The sequence below is a fragment of the Entelurus aequoreus genome, linkage group LG21 (assembly GCF_033978785.1).
Source record: "Entelurus aequoreus isolate RoL-2023_Sb linkage group LG21, RoL_Eaeq_v1.1, whole genome shotgun sequence".
Taxonomy (NCBI): Eukaryota; Metazoa; Chordata; class Actinopteri; order Syngnathiformes; family Syngnathidae; genus Entelurus; species Entelurus aequoreus.
Genome location: NC_084751.1, coordinates 88,524 through 103,149, shown reverse-complemented (window position 1 = coordinate 103,149; position 14,626 = coordinate 88,524). Strand labels below are relative to the sequence as shown.

At 41.2% G+C, this 14,626-nt stretch overlaps 1 protein-coding gene across 1 annotated transcript in view; it reads left to right on the top strand.

Annotated features, from left to right (window-relative positions):
• LOC133639025 (unconventional myosin-Ih-like) overlaps positions 1-12,393 on the top strand; it is a 45,051-nt gene extending 32,658 nt beyond the window's left edge. The window contains exons 17-31 of the mRNA XM_062032086.1: positions 1,008-1,088; positions 1,159-1,264; positions 1,335-1,452; positions 1,509-1,622; positions 1,695-1,771; positions 4,013-4,081; positions 4,166-4,250; positions 4,324-4,486; positions 6,352-6,435; positions 6,508-6,601; positions 6,677-6,868; positions 6,938-7,008; positions 11,696-11,793; positions 11,862-11,961; positions 12,046-12,393. Coding sequence (XP_061888070.1) covers positions 1,008-1,088; positions 1,159-1,264; positions 1,335-1,452; positions 1,509-1,622; positions 1,695-1,771; positions 4,013-4,081; positions 4,166-4,250; positions 4,324-4,486; positions 6,352-6,435; positions 6,508-6,601; positions 6,677-6,868; positions 6,938-7,008; positions 11,696-11,793; positions 11,862-11,961; positions 12,046-12,066 — 1,473 coding nt within the window. The 3' untranslated portion in view covers positions 12,067-12,393. The remainder of the gene's footprint in view (positions 1-1,007; positions 1,089-1,158; positions 1,265-1,334; positions 1,453-1,508; positions 1,623-1,694; positions 1,772-4,012; positions 4,082-4,165; positions 4,251-4,323; positions 4,487-6,351; positions 6,436-6,507; positions 6,602-6,676; positions 6,869-6,937; positions 7,009-11,695; positions 11,794-11,861; positions 11,962-12,045) is intronic.
• The last annotated feature ends 2,233 nt before the right edge of the window (positions 12,394-14,626 follow it).

Sequence of the window (14,626 nt, the reverse complement as noted above, 5' to 3'; positions counted from 1 at the left end):
ATCGTTTTATATTACAGTGGTAATTAATTCATGTTTAATTGTATGGTGAATTTATTGTCCGAAATGTAACATACTATGGACATTATGTTTTAATTGATGATTATTTATTAATAAAAAGTAAATATAATGTAATATAGGGGTTCTTAACTTTGGTGAGCTCGGGGGCCAACTTTTACACTACCAAGGGGCCCGTGGCCCACTCAAATATTAACACTGAATTAGTAATCTTACTTTTAATTTTAACCCTATTTAATAACTATTTCTAACCTACTTACAGTTTACAACCCTGTCACTTGATATGAAACCATGTGTTCATCACAAAGATTATTATTTATTTAACATATAAACCTTAGACTTAGGTCAGGCTGATTAGAAAAAGAAGTACTGATCAAATAAACTGCATAAGAAGGTAAAGCGCTTTGAGTCACTAGAGAAAAGCGCCATATAAATATAAAAGGACTCATAAATGACTGACGAAAAATACATTTAAATAAATAATAAAATAAATTGATAATGAATATGTTTTCTTACTAAACCGTCAATAAGATTAAAGTGAAAATGAACATACAGCTTCACCCCTTTAGTCATAATTTTTGCGCTTAAGAAAATTTTCTATGACTTTAGCTCCAGACGTCTTCTGTTTGTTTGAATATTGTCATTACTGCCACATGTGGTGGGAAAGCTTATTGCAACTGACTACCGCTGCGGCCCACAGCTGAGAAACACATATTTTTTGGCGGCATTCTCTGGAGCGCTTGCGGCCCAACAATGGGCCTCAGTCCTATGGCTAAGATATTAATATGGTTAATGAATATAATGAAAATAAAAACATGAATGATTGTTATTCCCTTTGTTATGTATTAATATTAAATAATGCAATATTTTCATTATACTTTTTTATGTTTATCTTTTTTAGAATTGCAGTGCTTCATGTTCTGTCTCAAAAAATGTCTTACAAGGCTTGTTATATGGGAGAAAAAAATAATACATATCTTGTCTTTTTTAAGGTTATGCAACAGTCGAAAAATGCTATCATCAAACATTGTTTTCCTTCTACTGAGCCGGACCGAAAGAGGAGACCTGAAACTGTAAGAGAGGTTAACGTTCTTACCTTTTCGTGTCATAAAGGTCACTACAAGATCATGTTCTTTCCTGCAGGTGGTGACCCAGTTCAAGAGCAGCCTGGTGGGCCTGACCGAGATCCTAATGACCAAAGAGCCTTGGTACATCCGCTGCATCAAACCCAATGAAGCCAAACTGCCGGGTGAGACGGAATACACTGCACTTTAGCATCTTTGCCACAAAATTCAGACGATTCCCTCTCCCGCTTATAGGACGCTTTGATGAAGTGCTGGTGCGACATCAGGTCAAGTACCTGGGCCTGATGGAGCACCTGAGGGTCCGGCGTGCAGGGTTTGCGTACCGCCGAAAATATGAGATCTTCCTCCAGAGGTAAGCTAAGCACAACTCTTCTTTGAATTCCTTCTCCTATTGTCTCCTTTTTGCAGGTACAAGGCCTTATGTCCGGACACCTGGCCCAACTGGAAAGGTACCGCTGCGGAAGGTGTGCAGTGCCTAATCAAGCATCTGGGCTACAAACCTGATGAGTACAAGATGGGCAGGTAAGACAATCACATATTCATACCTCGGGGTAAAATACTAGTCTTAATATAATGTCTCCTCGCCTCCTTGAGGACAAAGATTTTCATCCGCCATCCGGAAACTCTGTTTGCAACGGAAGACGCCTTTCAAGTGTGCAAACATAATCTAGGTGAGTCGTAAGCGTATAGTGCAGCGCCTCTGAGTGTGTGTGTGTATTAGGGTTGTACGGTATTAGTTAGGGATGTCCGATAATATCGGCCGATAAATGCTTTAAAATGTAATATCGGAAATTATCTGTATCGGTTTAAAAATTATCGGTATCGGTTTCAAAATGTAAAATTTCTGACTTTTTAAAACGCCGCTGTGTACACGGACGTAGGGAGAAGTACAGAGCGCCAATAAACCTTAAAAGGCACTTCCTTTGCGTGCCGGCCCAGTCACATAATATCTACAGCTTTTCACACACACAAGTAAATGCAATGCATACTTGGTCAAGAGCCATACAGGTCACACTGAGGGTGACCGTATAAACAACTTTAACACTGTTACAAATATGCGCCACACTGTGAACCCACACCAAACAAGAATGACAAATACATTTCGGGAGAACATCCGCATCGTAACACAACATAAACACAGGGACGGCGTGGCGAAGTTGGTAGAGTGGCCGTGCCAGCAATCGGAGGGTTGCTGGTTACTGGGGCTCAATCTCCACCTTCTACCATCCTAGTCACGTCCGTTGTGTCCTTGGGCAAGACACTTCACCCTTGCTCCTGATGGCTGCTGGTTAGCACCTTGCATGGCAGCTCCCGCCATCAGTGTGTGAATGTGGAAATACTGTCAAAGCGCTTTGAGTACCTTGAAGGTAGAAAAGCGCTATACAAGTATAACCCATTTATCCTTTATCATTTAACACAACAGAACAAATGCCCAGAACCCCTTGCAGCACTAACTCTTCCGGGATGCTACAATATACACCCCCTGCTACCCTCCCCCCAACACCGCCCACCTGAACCTCCTCATGCTCTCTCAGGGAGAGCACTGTCCCAATTTCCAAGCTGCTGTTTTGAGGCATGTTAAAAAAAATAATGCACTTTGTGACTTCAATAATAAATATGGCAGTGCCATGTTGGCATTTTTTTCCATAACTTGAGTTGATTTATTTTGGAAAACCTTGTTACATTGTTTAATGCATCCAGCGGGGCCTCACAACAAAATTAGGCATAATAATGTGTTAATTCCACAACTGTATATATAGGTATCGGTTGATATCGTCCATCCATCCATCCATCTTCTTCCGCTTATCCGAGGTCGGGTCGCGGGGGCAGCAGCCTAAGCAGGGAAACCCAGACTTCCCTCTCCCCAGCCACTTCGTCCAGCTCTTCCCGGGGGATCCCGAGGCGTTCCCAGGCCAGCCGGGAGACATAGTCTTCCCAACGTGTCCTGGGTCTTCCCCGTGGCCTCCTACCGGTCGGACGTGCCCTACACACCTCCCTAGGGAGGCGTTTGGGTGGCATCCTGACCAGATGCCCGAACCACCTCAACTGGCTCCTCTCGATGTGGAGAAGCAGCGGCTTTACTTTGAGCTCCCCCCGGATGGCAGAGCTTCTCACCCTATCTCTAAGGGAGAGACCCGCCACCCGGCGGAGGAAACTCATTTCGGCCGCATGTACCCGTGATCTTGTCCTTTCGGTCATAACCCAAAGCTCATGACCATAGGTGAGGATGGGAACGTAGATCGACCAGTAAATTGAGAGCTTTGCCTTCCGGCTCAGCTCCTTCTTCACCACAACGGATCGATACAGCGTCCGCATTACTGAAGACGCCGCACCGATCCGCCTGTCGATCTCACCATCCACTCTTCCCTCACTCGTGAACAAGACTCCGAGGTACTTGAACTCCTCCACTTGGGGCAGGGTCTCCTCCGCACCCCGGAGATGGCACTCCACCATTTTCCGGGCGAGAACCATGAACTCGGACTTGGAGGTGCTGATTCTCATCCCAGTCGCTTCACACTCAGCTGCGAACCGATCCGGCGAGAGCTGAAGATCCTGGCCAGATGAAGCCATCAGGACCACATCATCTGCAAAAAGCAGAGACCTAATCCTGCAGCCACCAAACCAGATCCCCTCAACGCCTTGACTGCGCCTAGAAATTCTGTCTATAAAAGTTATGAACAGAATCGGTTGATATCGGAATCGGTAATTAAGAGTTGGACAATATTGGAATATCGGATATCGGCAAATAAGCCATTATCGGACATCTCTAGTTAAAAGTATGTCAAACAAAGATTTAACAAAGGGACCGCTGCATTTCTGGGGCCACCAATACCCATCGCTCCAAGTGGAGCAGAGTCCATCAACAACCAATCGACCGTAATGTAGCACTTAGAGAAGATTTATTTTTGCAGCTACAAGGATTCAGGCCAAATACAAAGGCTACCGCGTGAAAGGCGACTACCAGAAGCAGAAAGAGGCCGGTGAGTGTTTTTTGAACGCTTGCACAAGTGTATCATGTGAGGCGGACACATTTACTTGATCTCTCTTTGTCTTCACGTAAACAGCCACTAAGATAGAGAACTGCTTTCGAGGCATGATGGCGAGAAAGGAGCGAGAAAAGAGGGAATGGGCAGTTCGCATCATCAAGAGGTACACATGAAGACTAATGGTGCTTTCGGACAAGATGGCAGCAACAGTTGAAATGAATTCCAATGTGTTGTAGGTTCATTAAAGGTTTCATGACCAGAAATGATCCTTCCAGCGCTGACAACAGAGAGTACCTGGCATACGTGAGGCAAAACTATTTGACTCGGCTCAAGGAGAACCTCCCAAAGACGGTCCTGGAAAAAGACTCTTGGCCCACCCCTGCGCCTGTAATGAACGAGGTGTGTGCCCGTGTGTGTGTGTGTGTGTGTGTGGCACAAGCTGCTTCAACAGTAACTTATGATGATACAGCATTGTGCCATATTATACATAACCCAAAACCAATGAAGTTGGCACGTTTTGTAAATCATAAATAAAAACAGAAAACAATGATTTGCAAATCCTTTCAACCTATATTCATGGTCAGGAACACTTCAGAAAACCACTGTCAGTAACTACAGTTGGTCGCTACATCTGTAAGTGCAAGTTAGAACTCTACTATGCAAAGCCAAAGCCATTTATCAACAACACCCAGAAACGCCGCCGGCTTTGCTGGGCTCGAGCTTGTCTAAGATGGACTGATGCAAAGTGGGAAAGTGTTCTGTGGTCTAACGCATCCACATTTCAAATTGTTTTTGGAAACTGTGGACGTTGTGTCCTCTGAAACAAAGAGGGAAAAGAACCATCTGGATTGTTCTAGGCACAAAGTTGAAAAGCCAGCATCTGTGATGGTATGGGGGTGTATTAGTGGCCAAGACATGGGTAACTTACACATCTGTGAAGGCACCATTAATGCTGAAAGGTACATACAGGTTTTGGAGCAACATATGTTTCCATCCAAGCTATCATGGACGCCCCTGCTTATTTCAGCAAGACAATGCCAAGCCGGTGCACGGTGGAACAGTGGTTAGTGCATGTGCCTCACAAGTGCATGTGCCTGAGTAGTCCTGAGTTCAATCCCGGGCTCAGGATCTTTCTGTGTGGAGTTTGCATGTTCTCCCCGTGACTGCGTGGGTTCCCTCCGGGTACTCCGGCTTCCTGCCACCTCCAAAGACATGCACCTGGGGATAGGTTGATTGGCAACACTAAAGGGTCCCTAGTGTGTGAATGTGAGTTTGAATGTTGTCTGTCTATTTGTGTTGGCCCTGTGATGAGGTGACGACTTGTCCGGGGTGTACCCCGCCTTCCGTCCAAATGCAGCTGGGATAGGCTATTATGTCTACGAATTATATATTTTACGGCTACAACTTTTTTTTAATTGTATTCTGTTTTCTGTAATTTTATTTTGAAAATTTGTTTGACAACATTAATTAATTATTCTATTTCAATATTTATTTATTATTTATTTTTTTAAATACCCTTTTTTTGTAGGAATATCTCCGGGAGTCATGAAATGCAAAAGAATGAAATGAAAAATAAAAATGTGTCATTATTTGTTACAATTGGCCCAAATATTTGATGCTCCTGTATCGCAAAGAATAGCTCGATAATAATTTGCTGTGATAATTGTCAGGTTCAAACACTGATGACATCTATTAAACAAGACAAGAAGCAAAGAATTAAACAGAGACAGAATTCAATTTGGCTCAATTTGAGGAGAGACGCTTGGACACTGTACCTTTGTACAGTGTCATTACGCTCTGCCAAAAGATTGCACGCCTCCTCCTTTTATTTGGACCTTCCCTGACCACATGGCCATAGCTGTTTCTAAAGGACGAAGGTCGCAAGTACGTCACAGAAAAGGTTGGTTCAAAAAAGAGGTCGTAAAAGAGTTCAAAAAGAGGTCCGTAAAACAGTTCAAAAAGAGGTCCGTAAAACAGTTCAAAAAGGAGGTTCAAAAAGAGGTCGTCTGGAACTTGGGCAGATCCTGCCTTCTCTACGTTTTGTAGTCCTTGGGTTAAAACAATATCTTTCTGTTGATTACAATACATGAAAGAAAACAGAACACCTTCATGTTGCTTCCCCCCTACACAGTGGAGTTTTACAAGCCTTCTTCTTGGTAGGTTTCAAAGACAGCTTTTGCTTCTCACCGGGCACTTAATGTAACACAAAGTTTTTGTGATAACTTAGAAATTATTCTAACAATAATATTTTGTCCGTTGTGCAGGCGTCCCAGCTCCTAAAAAAGCTCTACATTCGCCACATGGTCCGTAAGTACGTCCAAGGAATGACCGAGGAGAGGAAAGCACAGGTACAATCCCATACACTTTTTAAAATAACTCCCATCATGGAGTTATTCTTCATCATTACAATTTGTTTGCAGCTTGAGTTAAAAGTCCAGAGCGGTCGCATGTTCAAAGACAAAAAGGAGAACTACCCCTACAGTGTGTGCAGACCCTTCCTGGACACCAGGATAGGTGAGACTGTGTTGTTATTTCCTCTCTCATCTTAAACCATCCCTCGCCATTTGTACTTGCATCTATTCAAATAAGGCACTGAAGACATAAGCATGAAAGTCATGCAAGCGATTCGTCACGAGCGCGTCAAGTACGCCGTCCCCGTGGTCAAGTATGACAGGAACGGCTTCAGGCCTCATCCGCGGCAGCTCGTCTTCACTCAGGAAGCCGCCTATCTCGTGGAGGAGGCCAAGATCAAGCAGAGGATTGATTACAGCTCGCTGAAAGGTAACAAGCAGGGGGATTAAACAGAGTATGTAAGGAAAGTGGCGACACGTGTCTTCTTTTTTTATTCAGGCGTTTCCGTCAGCAACCTGAGTGACAACTTCCTGATCCTCCATGTTGCATGTGATGACATCAAGCAGAAGGTAGATAGGATGATGCGTTGGTGTGTTTTTAAAGCCTGTACCTGAACTTCCTTCTGATGATTTACATTGTCTGGGCTTATTAGACTTTGTAGCAAGAGTGTCCAAAGTGACCCGCGGATCATTTTTTAACGGCCCGTGGAACATTCTAAAAATACTACTAGAAAAAAATAAAAACATAATCAATCAATCAAAGTTGACTTGAATAGCCCTTAATCACAAATATCTGAAAGGGCTGCACAACGACATCCTCGGCTCAGATGTCGTAAAAGGCCACCTTTTTCAATGCAAGTAATTCATGGAGTTTTCTTAACTGATGCCATAATGTTAATCGTTTTCATAAAACACGTGCAAATACACTAAAAAATGGGCGGTTATTTTTTGTGCTATGGCGCCATCTTTTGGACAAGTTCGCTCACTGCAGGTGCTGCTGCGTTGAGTTTGTGCCGTTTAGAGCTTTGAACCGGAGATAGAAGTCCCGTTCCGTCTTCCTAGTGTCCATAGCGTTTCTACTCGTATGGCTTCTTTATTCATCACTGCAAGCAACGTTTGTAAGTTTTACAATATAACTAAAGCAATTCTTATTTAAGTTAAGTTAAAGTACCAATGATTGTCACACACACACTAGGTGTGGTGAAATTTGTCCTCTGCATTCGACCCATCCCCTTGTTCACCCCCTGGGAGGTGAGGGGAGCAGTGAGCAGCAGCGGTGGCCGCGCCCGGGAATCATTTTTGGTGATTTAACCCCCAATTTCAACCCTTGATGCTGAGTGCCAAGCAGGGAGGTAATGGTCCCGTTTTTATAGTCTTTGGTATGACTCGGCCGGGGTTTGAACTCACAGCCTACCGATCTCAGGACGGACACTCTAACCCAGGGGTCGGGAACCCTTTTGGCTGAGAGAGCCATGAAAGCCAAATATTTTAAAATGTATTTCCATGAGAGCCATATAATATTTTTTTTAACACTGAATACAACTAAATTTGTGCATTTTTAAGTAAGACCAACATTTTTAGAGTATAATAAGTCTCTCATTCTTCTTAATAACATTGTTATTCTGAAGCTAACCAATAATAAATAAAATACTTCTTACCATTAATGCGACTTCTTGAACATGTGCGCTAGAAAACGGATGGATGGATTAAAATGCATGAGAATGTTTTATATTTTGAACGTTATTTTTAACACTGTGATTACCAGCTGAATTATTCAGTACTTATTAGAGATGCGCGGATAGGCAATTATTTCATCCGCAACCGCATCACAAAAGTCGTCATCCACCCGCCATCCACCCGAACTAACATTTTATCAAAACCACAACCGCCCGCCACCCACCCGTTGTTATACATCTAATATAGACGATGCAAGGCATTCCTGTTAAAGAAAGGAGACTGATCCAATGCAGCAGAGACATTCAATGCGTGCCACGCATTAGAGGCTAAGAGATATTAATGTGTGATAATATTATTTATCATTATTATAATATTATTGTCATTTCCATTAAGAACGTGTTGACTATTATTGTTATTTTTTTCCCCTGATCTTTAGTATTCCCTTTTTTAGTTTGTCGCGTACCACGTTGCCGGCGTTGCTATCTTTTTAATTTTTTCTTCTTCTGCTGTTGTGTTGTGTTGTGGTGTGCTGTGTCACGCCAAGTTTCTTCCCCCTACAAAAACCTTCCCCCCCCCCCCATTTACTTCCGTGGTCATATTTCCTCTTACGTCATTGACAGCGATCGATAGCACTTCGGCTTTGACTGCCCGTCGCTGGAAGGATACTTCGTCTTTGACAGCTGCTGGAATCTGAAGAAATCGATTATTGTTTTTTTTTGTACAGGCGCGAAACAGGACAGTCGCGTGCGGGTTAAGGACCCCCGGCAACTTTGTGACTTTATTGGACGCAGCCTCGGAAGTAAATGGGGGGGAAGGCTTTTGTAGGGGGGAAGAAATTTGGCGTGACAGCTGCAGCGGTGCCTGATGAATAATTGCCTGTTTCAAAGAGTGCTGGTCGTTTTTCGTATGTGGGTAACAACTTTTAATTATGTATTTTTTTTTTCTGAATTGGTTCTACCACCACCCGCCCGAATCTATTTAAAATCTATTTTTTTCGTCATGCATCCGCCCGACCCGCGGATTATACCGCGCATCTCTAGTACTTATCCTGTTAAGTAATGTCAGCTAAGATTTATCTGAGAGCCAGATGCAGTCATCAAAAGAACCACATCTGGCTCTAGAGCCATAGGTTCCCTACCCCTGCTCTAACCACTAGGCCACTGAGTAGGCCTAGTGGTATGAAGTGGTATTACTAAAGCGTCCCATGCGTGATGTCTGTAGGAGTGTTTTCATGCATATTATATTCATAAAAAATTGCAATGTTGACTCGGATAACACAAAGCTGCCATGCAGGCTGGTTATTTCTTTAAAACTGTCATGGCTCAAAAAATAATAATCGATCACAATCAGTGTTGTTATGAATTATTGACCTATTCGAAACTCAAATTACTTCACATCAAATATTCCACTTTAAAATATTGTTTGGAGAAAATATTATATATTTTCTGTGTTTGCCATAAAAAACACAAAGTTTTCTATGACAAAAATGCCAAACAAACAAAATTAAAACTGATAATCAACGGATAGATCTGAAGTTAATCTAGAGATTTAAGTATTGAAAGTAAAAAAAGAGAAATATATGACTTATTTTTAACACTTTCATAAGTGGGACTCTTTTGGATACTTTTAGTGTTTTTTTCAACAGTTTTTTGCTAAAAAAAAAGCAATGACTCAAAATCAATGTTATTATGAATTATTGACCTATTAAAGGTTCCAATTACTTCACATAAAATATTCCACTTTAAAATATTATTTGGGGAAAATATTGTATATTTTGTGTGTTTGCCATAAAAAACTAAGTTTTCTAAGACAAAAATGCCATAAAACTAACAAACAAACAACAATTATAACTTATAATTAACGAATAGATCTGAAGTTGATGTAGAGATTTAAGTGGTGAAAGTAAAAAAAGAAAAGTATATCACTTATTATTAACACTTTCATAAGTGGGACTCTTTTGGATACTTTGTGTGTTTTTCCTAAAAAAATGATGAATCAAAATCAATGTTGTTGTGATTTATTGACCTATTAAAGGCTCCAAATACTTCACATCACATATTCCATAATTATTGAATTATTTATTGAATTTTGCAGACAGTACAGTATGATGGATCATGGCAACAGCAAGTTGAGGTATCTGCACATTTTACAATATGTAACATAATAAACCCCACCCCTTACAATACCCACCCACTCAATTCCCAAGGTAATTGTCACCTAGTGCCCACAACAGATATAGACACACATGAATATATGCAAACATAGATTCAATCTAACAAAATATATTAAAGATAAATAAAAGAATAGATAAGGTAAAATAAATAAATACATAATACATAAGATATACAATAAAATATAACGTAAAAGTAAATAAACACAAGGAATGGGGGTACATATTCCACTTTTAATATTTTTTGGGGAAAAATGTTGCATATTTTGTGTTTTTGCCATAAACTACTGGCTTTTCTTTAACATTAAGATAAAACATAAAAAAAATGTTTAACTATATTGACTGATAAACATAAAGTTTATCTGGAAATGCACTTTTTAAAAATGTTGCCTATTGCCGGAATCGAACCCAAGACCTTCTCGCTGTGAGACACGAGCGCTAACCACTGATGGATATAGTCACTGTAACAAGCGTCCCTCCAAGGGCAGCCATGACTGCGATGTGGCCCTCAATGTAAACAAGTTTGATACCCCTGCTTTTAGACCAGAGCTGGGCAAACATTTTGACTTGGGGGCCACATTGAGAGAAAAATGTGTCTGGGGGACCAATGTGTATGTGTGTATAAATTATATATACTGTAAAAATCTGCTGCACAGTATGTGTGTTTGGGTCCCTTTTTTTCCGGAACACTAATACCAAAAGTCACAATGTCCGATATAATTCTAAAAAAAGTAATGAGAGACCACCTCTAAAAAACAGAATGGAATTTTACAGTTTTTTACCAAATTTACTGTACACCCAAATTACATTTAAAATAAAGAAAGTGGGATTTACAATATTAACTATGAACAATAAAACACTGAATATTAACAACACATGAACATCGCTCCTCTTTTACTTCTCAGGCCAACTCCTCTTTCAAGCAAAACACAACAAAAACGTAACAAACAGCAAAATATGAATACAAAAAGTAATAAACACCTACAATATGATATATTATCACTTTTATGCAGAACTTTGTTGTAAGAATTTGCTTCCGCATCTGTTCCTGACCCATGCGTTTCGGGCTGGCTGCTCTGTAAACAAACCCCGCCCACTCTGGTTTGTTCCTCGTCTGAGCTGCTGTGACGTAGATTACCGTAATAACTCCTATAACACTCAAAAGTGCAGATTTTAACCATTGAAATACTTTCTATAGTTCAAGACTTATGGTAATTTAAAAACCGCACTGCTCATCATAATGGCAGCTACGGTTTTGATGTTAAAGGTCTAAAAAAATTATGTAGAACGTGAAAATCTTACTCGTATTTTGCCCAGGTCTGTTTTAGACTCTTGTTGATCTCAATTTAAATCGCTGTGACTTTAAGGCACCCGACGTTTTATCGTCCGTAACTAGCATTTGCTTTATAGGGGGATCTTGTTCTGCAGTGTGACTTCCTGTTTGAGGCCCTCACCAAGCTGTGTGTCATTACCAACAAGTCGGACCTAATCCAGGTGGTCCAGGGCAGGTAAGGAGATGTCACTGTGGCTCCATGTTAACACCATATTAATGATGTTGTTGTTAATGTGTGTGCAGCGTGCGATTCGACATCCAGCCCGGTAGGGAAGGCTTTGTGGACTTCCGGAGCGGCCACGAGTCGGCGGTCTACAGGGCCAAAAATGGCCATCTGACGGTGGTGAGCGTGTGTAAAGGCCACTTGGGTGTGGGATAAGCGTGGGCGTTCACTCTTTAAACACGTCTGCCATTATGTTCTTCTCAGGAATCAACAAGAAGCAGATGATGTGTGCACCGACCCTCGCTCTGCATACTATAGTAACTGCCAGGCTATGCTGTTATTGCCAATATTTCCGTCGTGGAGTGACTAGTTACAGTAACAGAATGTCGACTCACATCCACCATCCTTAATGAGACAAATAGACACTTAGAAACATTTCTATTTAAACTCATAATAAGGAGGGCACCATCATAATAACTGCAATGTTTATACTTTCTATTCTATTACATTTACTTTTGTTTACTCTTAAAGTTGACTAGTGTTCTTGTGTATTTGTATTTTTTTAAAAGTTGTTTTTAATGTATACCTGTACTTTTACTACAAAACCCAAAACCAGTGAAGTTAGTACGTTGTGTAATTCGTAAAAAAAAACAGAATACAATGATTTGCAAATCCTTTTCAACTTATATACAATTGAATAGACTGCAAAGACAAGACATTTAATTTATTATATATATATATATATATATATATATATATATATATATATATATATATATATATATATATATATATATATATATATATATATATATATATATATATATATATATATATATATAAACAATATAATATATACAATATAATATATACAATATCATTTAATTAAACGACAAAGAAATGCCGTGTGTGAACTCGATCCAAAAGGGATGTATGGTGGAAGACTATGTGCATGAATAATTAACTGTTGAGTATTACCATAATTGTTGGATGAGGAAGCAGACAAATCCACAGGGGCTATAGGCAAAAGGGGTCCGGGATCCAAGCGAGGTCCGTGGAGCAGAGGGAGGCATCAAGAGGTCCGTGTCCAGAGCGGGGTTCGAGGATCAAGGGAGGCAGTCGAGATCCAGGGGTGGGGTACAAGGAGGCTATGTTTCGGCGAGGGATGGCAGGTTGTGCAGGCTTTTGAAGGCAGGTCTGATCATAAGCTCCAAGTGTGCAGATTGCCGGCGATTGATTGCAGCAGTTCGCTGCCGCTGGTCTGGGGCGCGCTGTGCGCGCTCTCGGAGCTGCGCTCGGTGCACCGCACAGATGAATGCGCACTGACGCGCGCCCGGACCGTGACATAATCATTAACTTAGAATTTAATGGCAGCAACACATTACAAAAAAGTTGTCACAGGGGCATTTTTACCACTGTGTTACATGGCCTTTCCTTTTAACAACACTCAGTAAACGTTTAGGAACTGAGGAGACCAATTTTTGAAGCTTTTCAGGTGGAATTCTTTCCCGTTCTTGCTTGATGTACAGCTTAAGTTGTTCAACAGTCCGGGGGTCTCCGTTGTGGTATTTTAGGCTTCATATTGTGCCACACATTTTCAACGGGAGACAGGTCTGGACTACAGGCAGGCCAGTCTAGTACCCGCACTCTTTTACTATGAAGCCACGCTGTTGTAACACATGGCTTGGCATTGCCTTGCTGAAATAAGCAGGGGCGTCCATGATAACGTTGCTTGGATGGCAACATATGTTACTCCAAAACCTGTATGTATGGCAACGTATGTTGCTCCAAGATCTGTATGTACCTTTCAGCATTAATGGTGCCTTCACAGATGTGTAAGTTACCCATGTCTTGGCCACTAATACACCCCCATACCATCACCGATGCTGGCTTTTACACTTTGCGCCTATAACAATCTGGACGGTTCTTTTCCTCTTTGGTCCGGAAGACATGACGTCCACAGTTTCCAAAAACTATTTGAAATGTGGACTCGTCAGACCACAGAACATTTTTCCACTTTGCATCAGTCCATCTTAGATAAGCTCGGGCCCAGCAAAGCCGGCGCCGTTTCTGGGTGTTGTTGATAAATGGCTTTTGCTTTACATAGTAGATTTTTAACGAGCACAGATATAGCGACGAACTGTGGTTACTGACAGTGGTTTTCTGAAATGTTCCTGAGCTCATGTGGTGATATCTTTTACACACTGATGTCGCTTTTTGATGCAGTACCGCCTGAGGGATTGAAGGTCCGTAATATCATCGCTTACGTGCAGTGATTTCTCAAGATTCTCTGAACCTTTTGATGATATCACAGACAGTAGATGGTGAAATCCCTAAATTCCTTGCAACAGCTCATTGAGAAATGTTGTTCTTAAATTGTTGGACAATTTGCTCACGCATTTGTTGACAAAGTGGTGACCCTTGCCCCATCCTTGTTTGTGAATGACTGAGCATTTCATGGGAGGTGTTTTTATGCCCAATCATGGCACCCACCTGTTCCCAATTAGCCTGTTCACCTGTGGGATGTTCCGAATAAGTGTTTGATGAGCATCCCTCAACTTTCTCACTCTTTTTTGCCACTTGTGCCAGCTTTTTTGAAACATGTTGCAGGCATCAAATTCCAAATCAGCTAATATTTGCAACAAATAACAAAGTTTACCAGTTCGAACGTTAAGTATCTTGTCTTTGCAGTCTATTCAATTGAATATAAGTTGAAAAGGATTTGCAAATCATTGTATTCTGTTTTTATTTACCATTTACACAATGTGCCAACTTCACTGGTTTTGGGTTTTGTGCATTTACTTTTGTGCATTTACAAGTGTTGTTGTGTATTTGTATTTTTTTT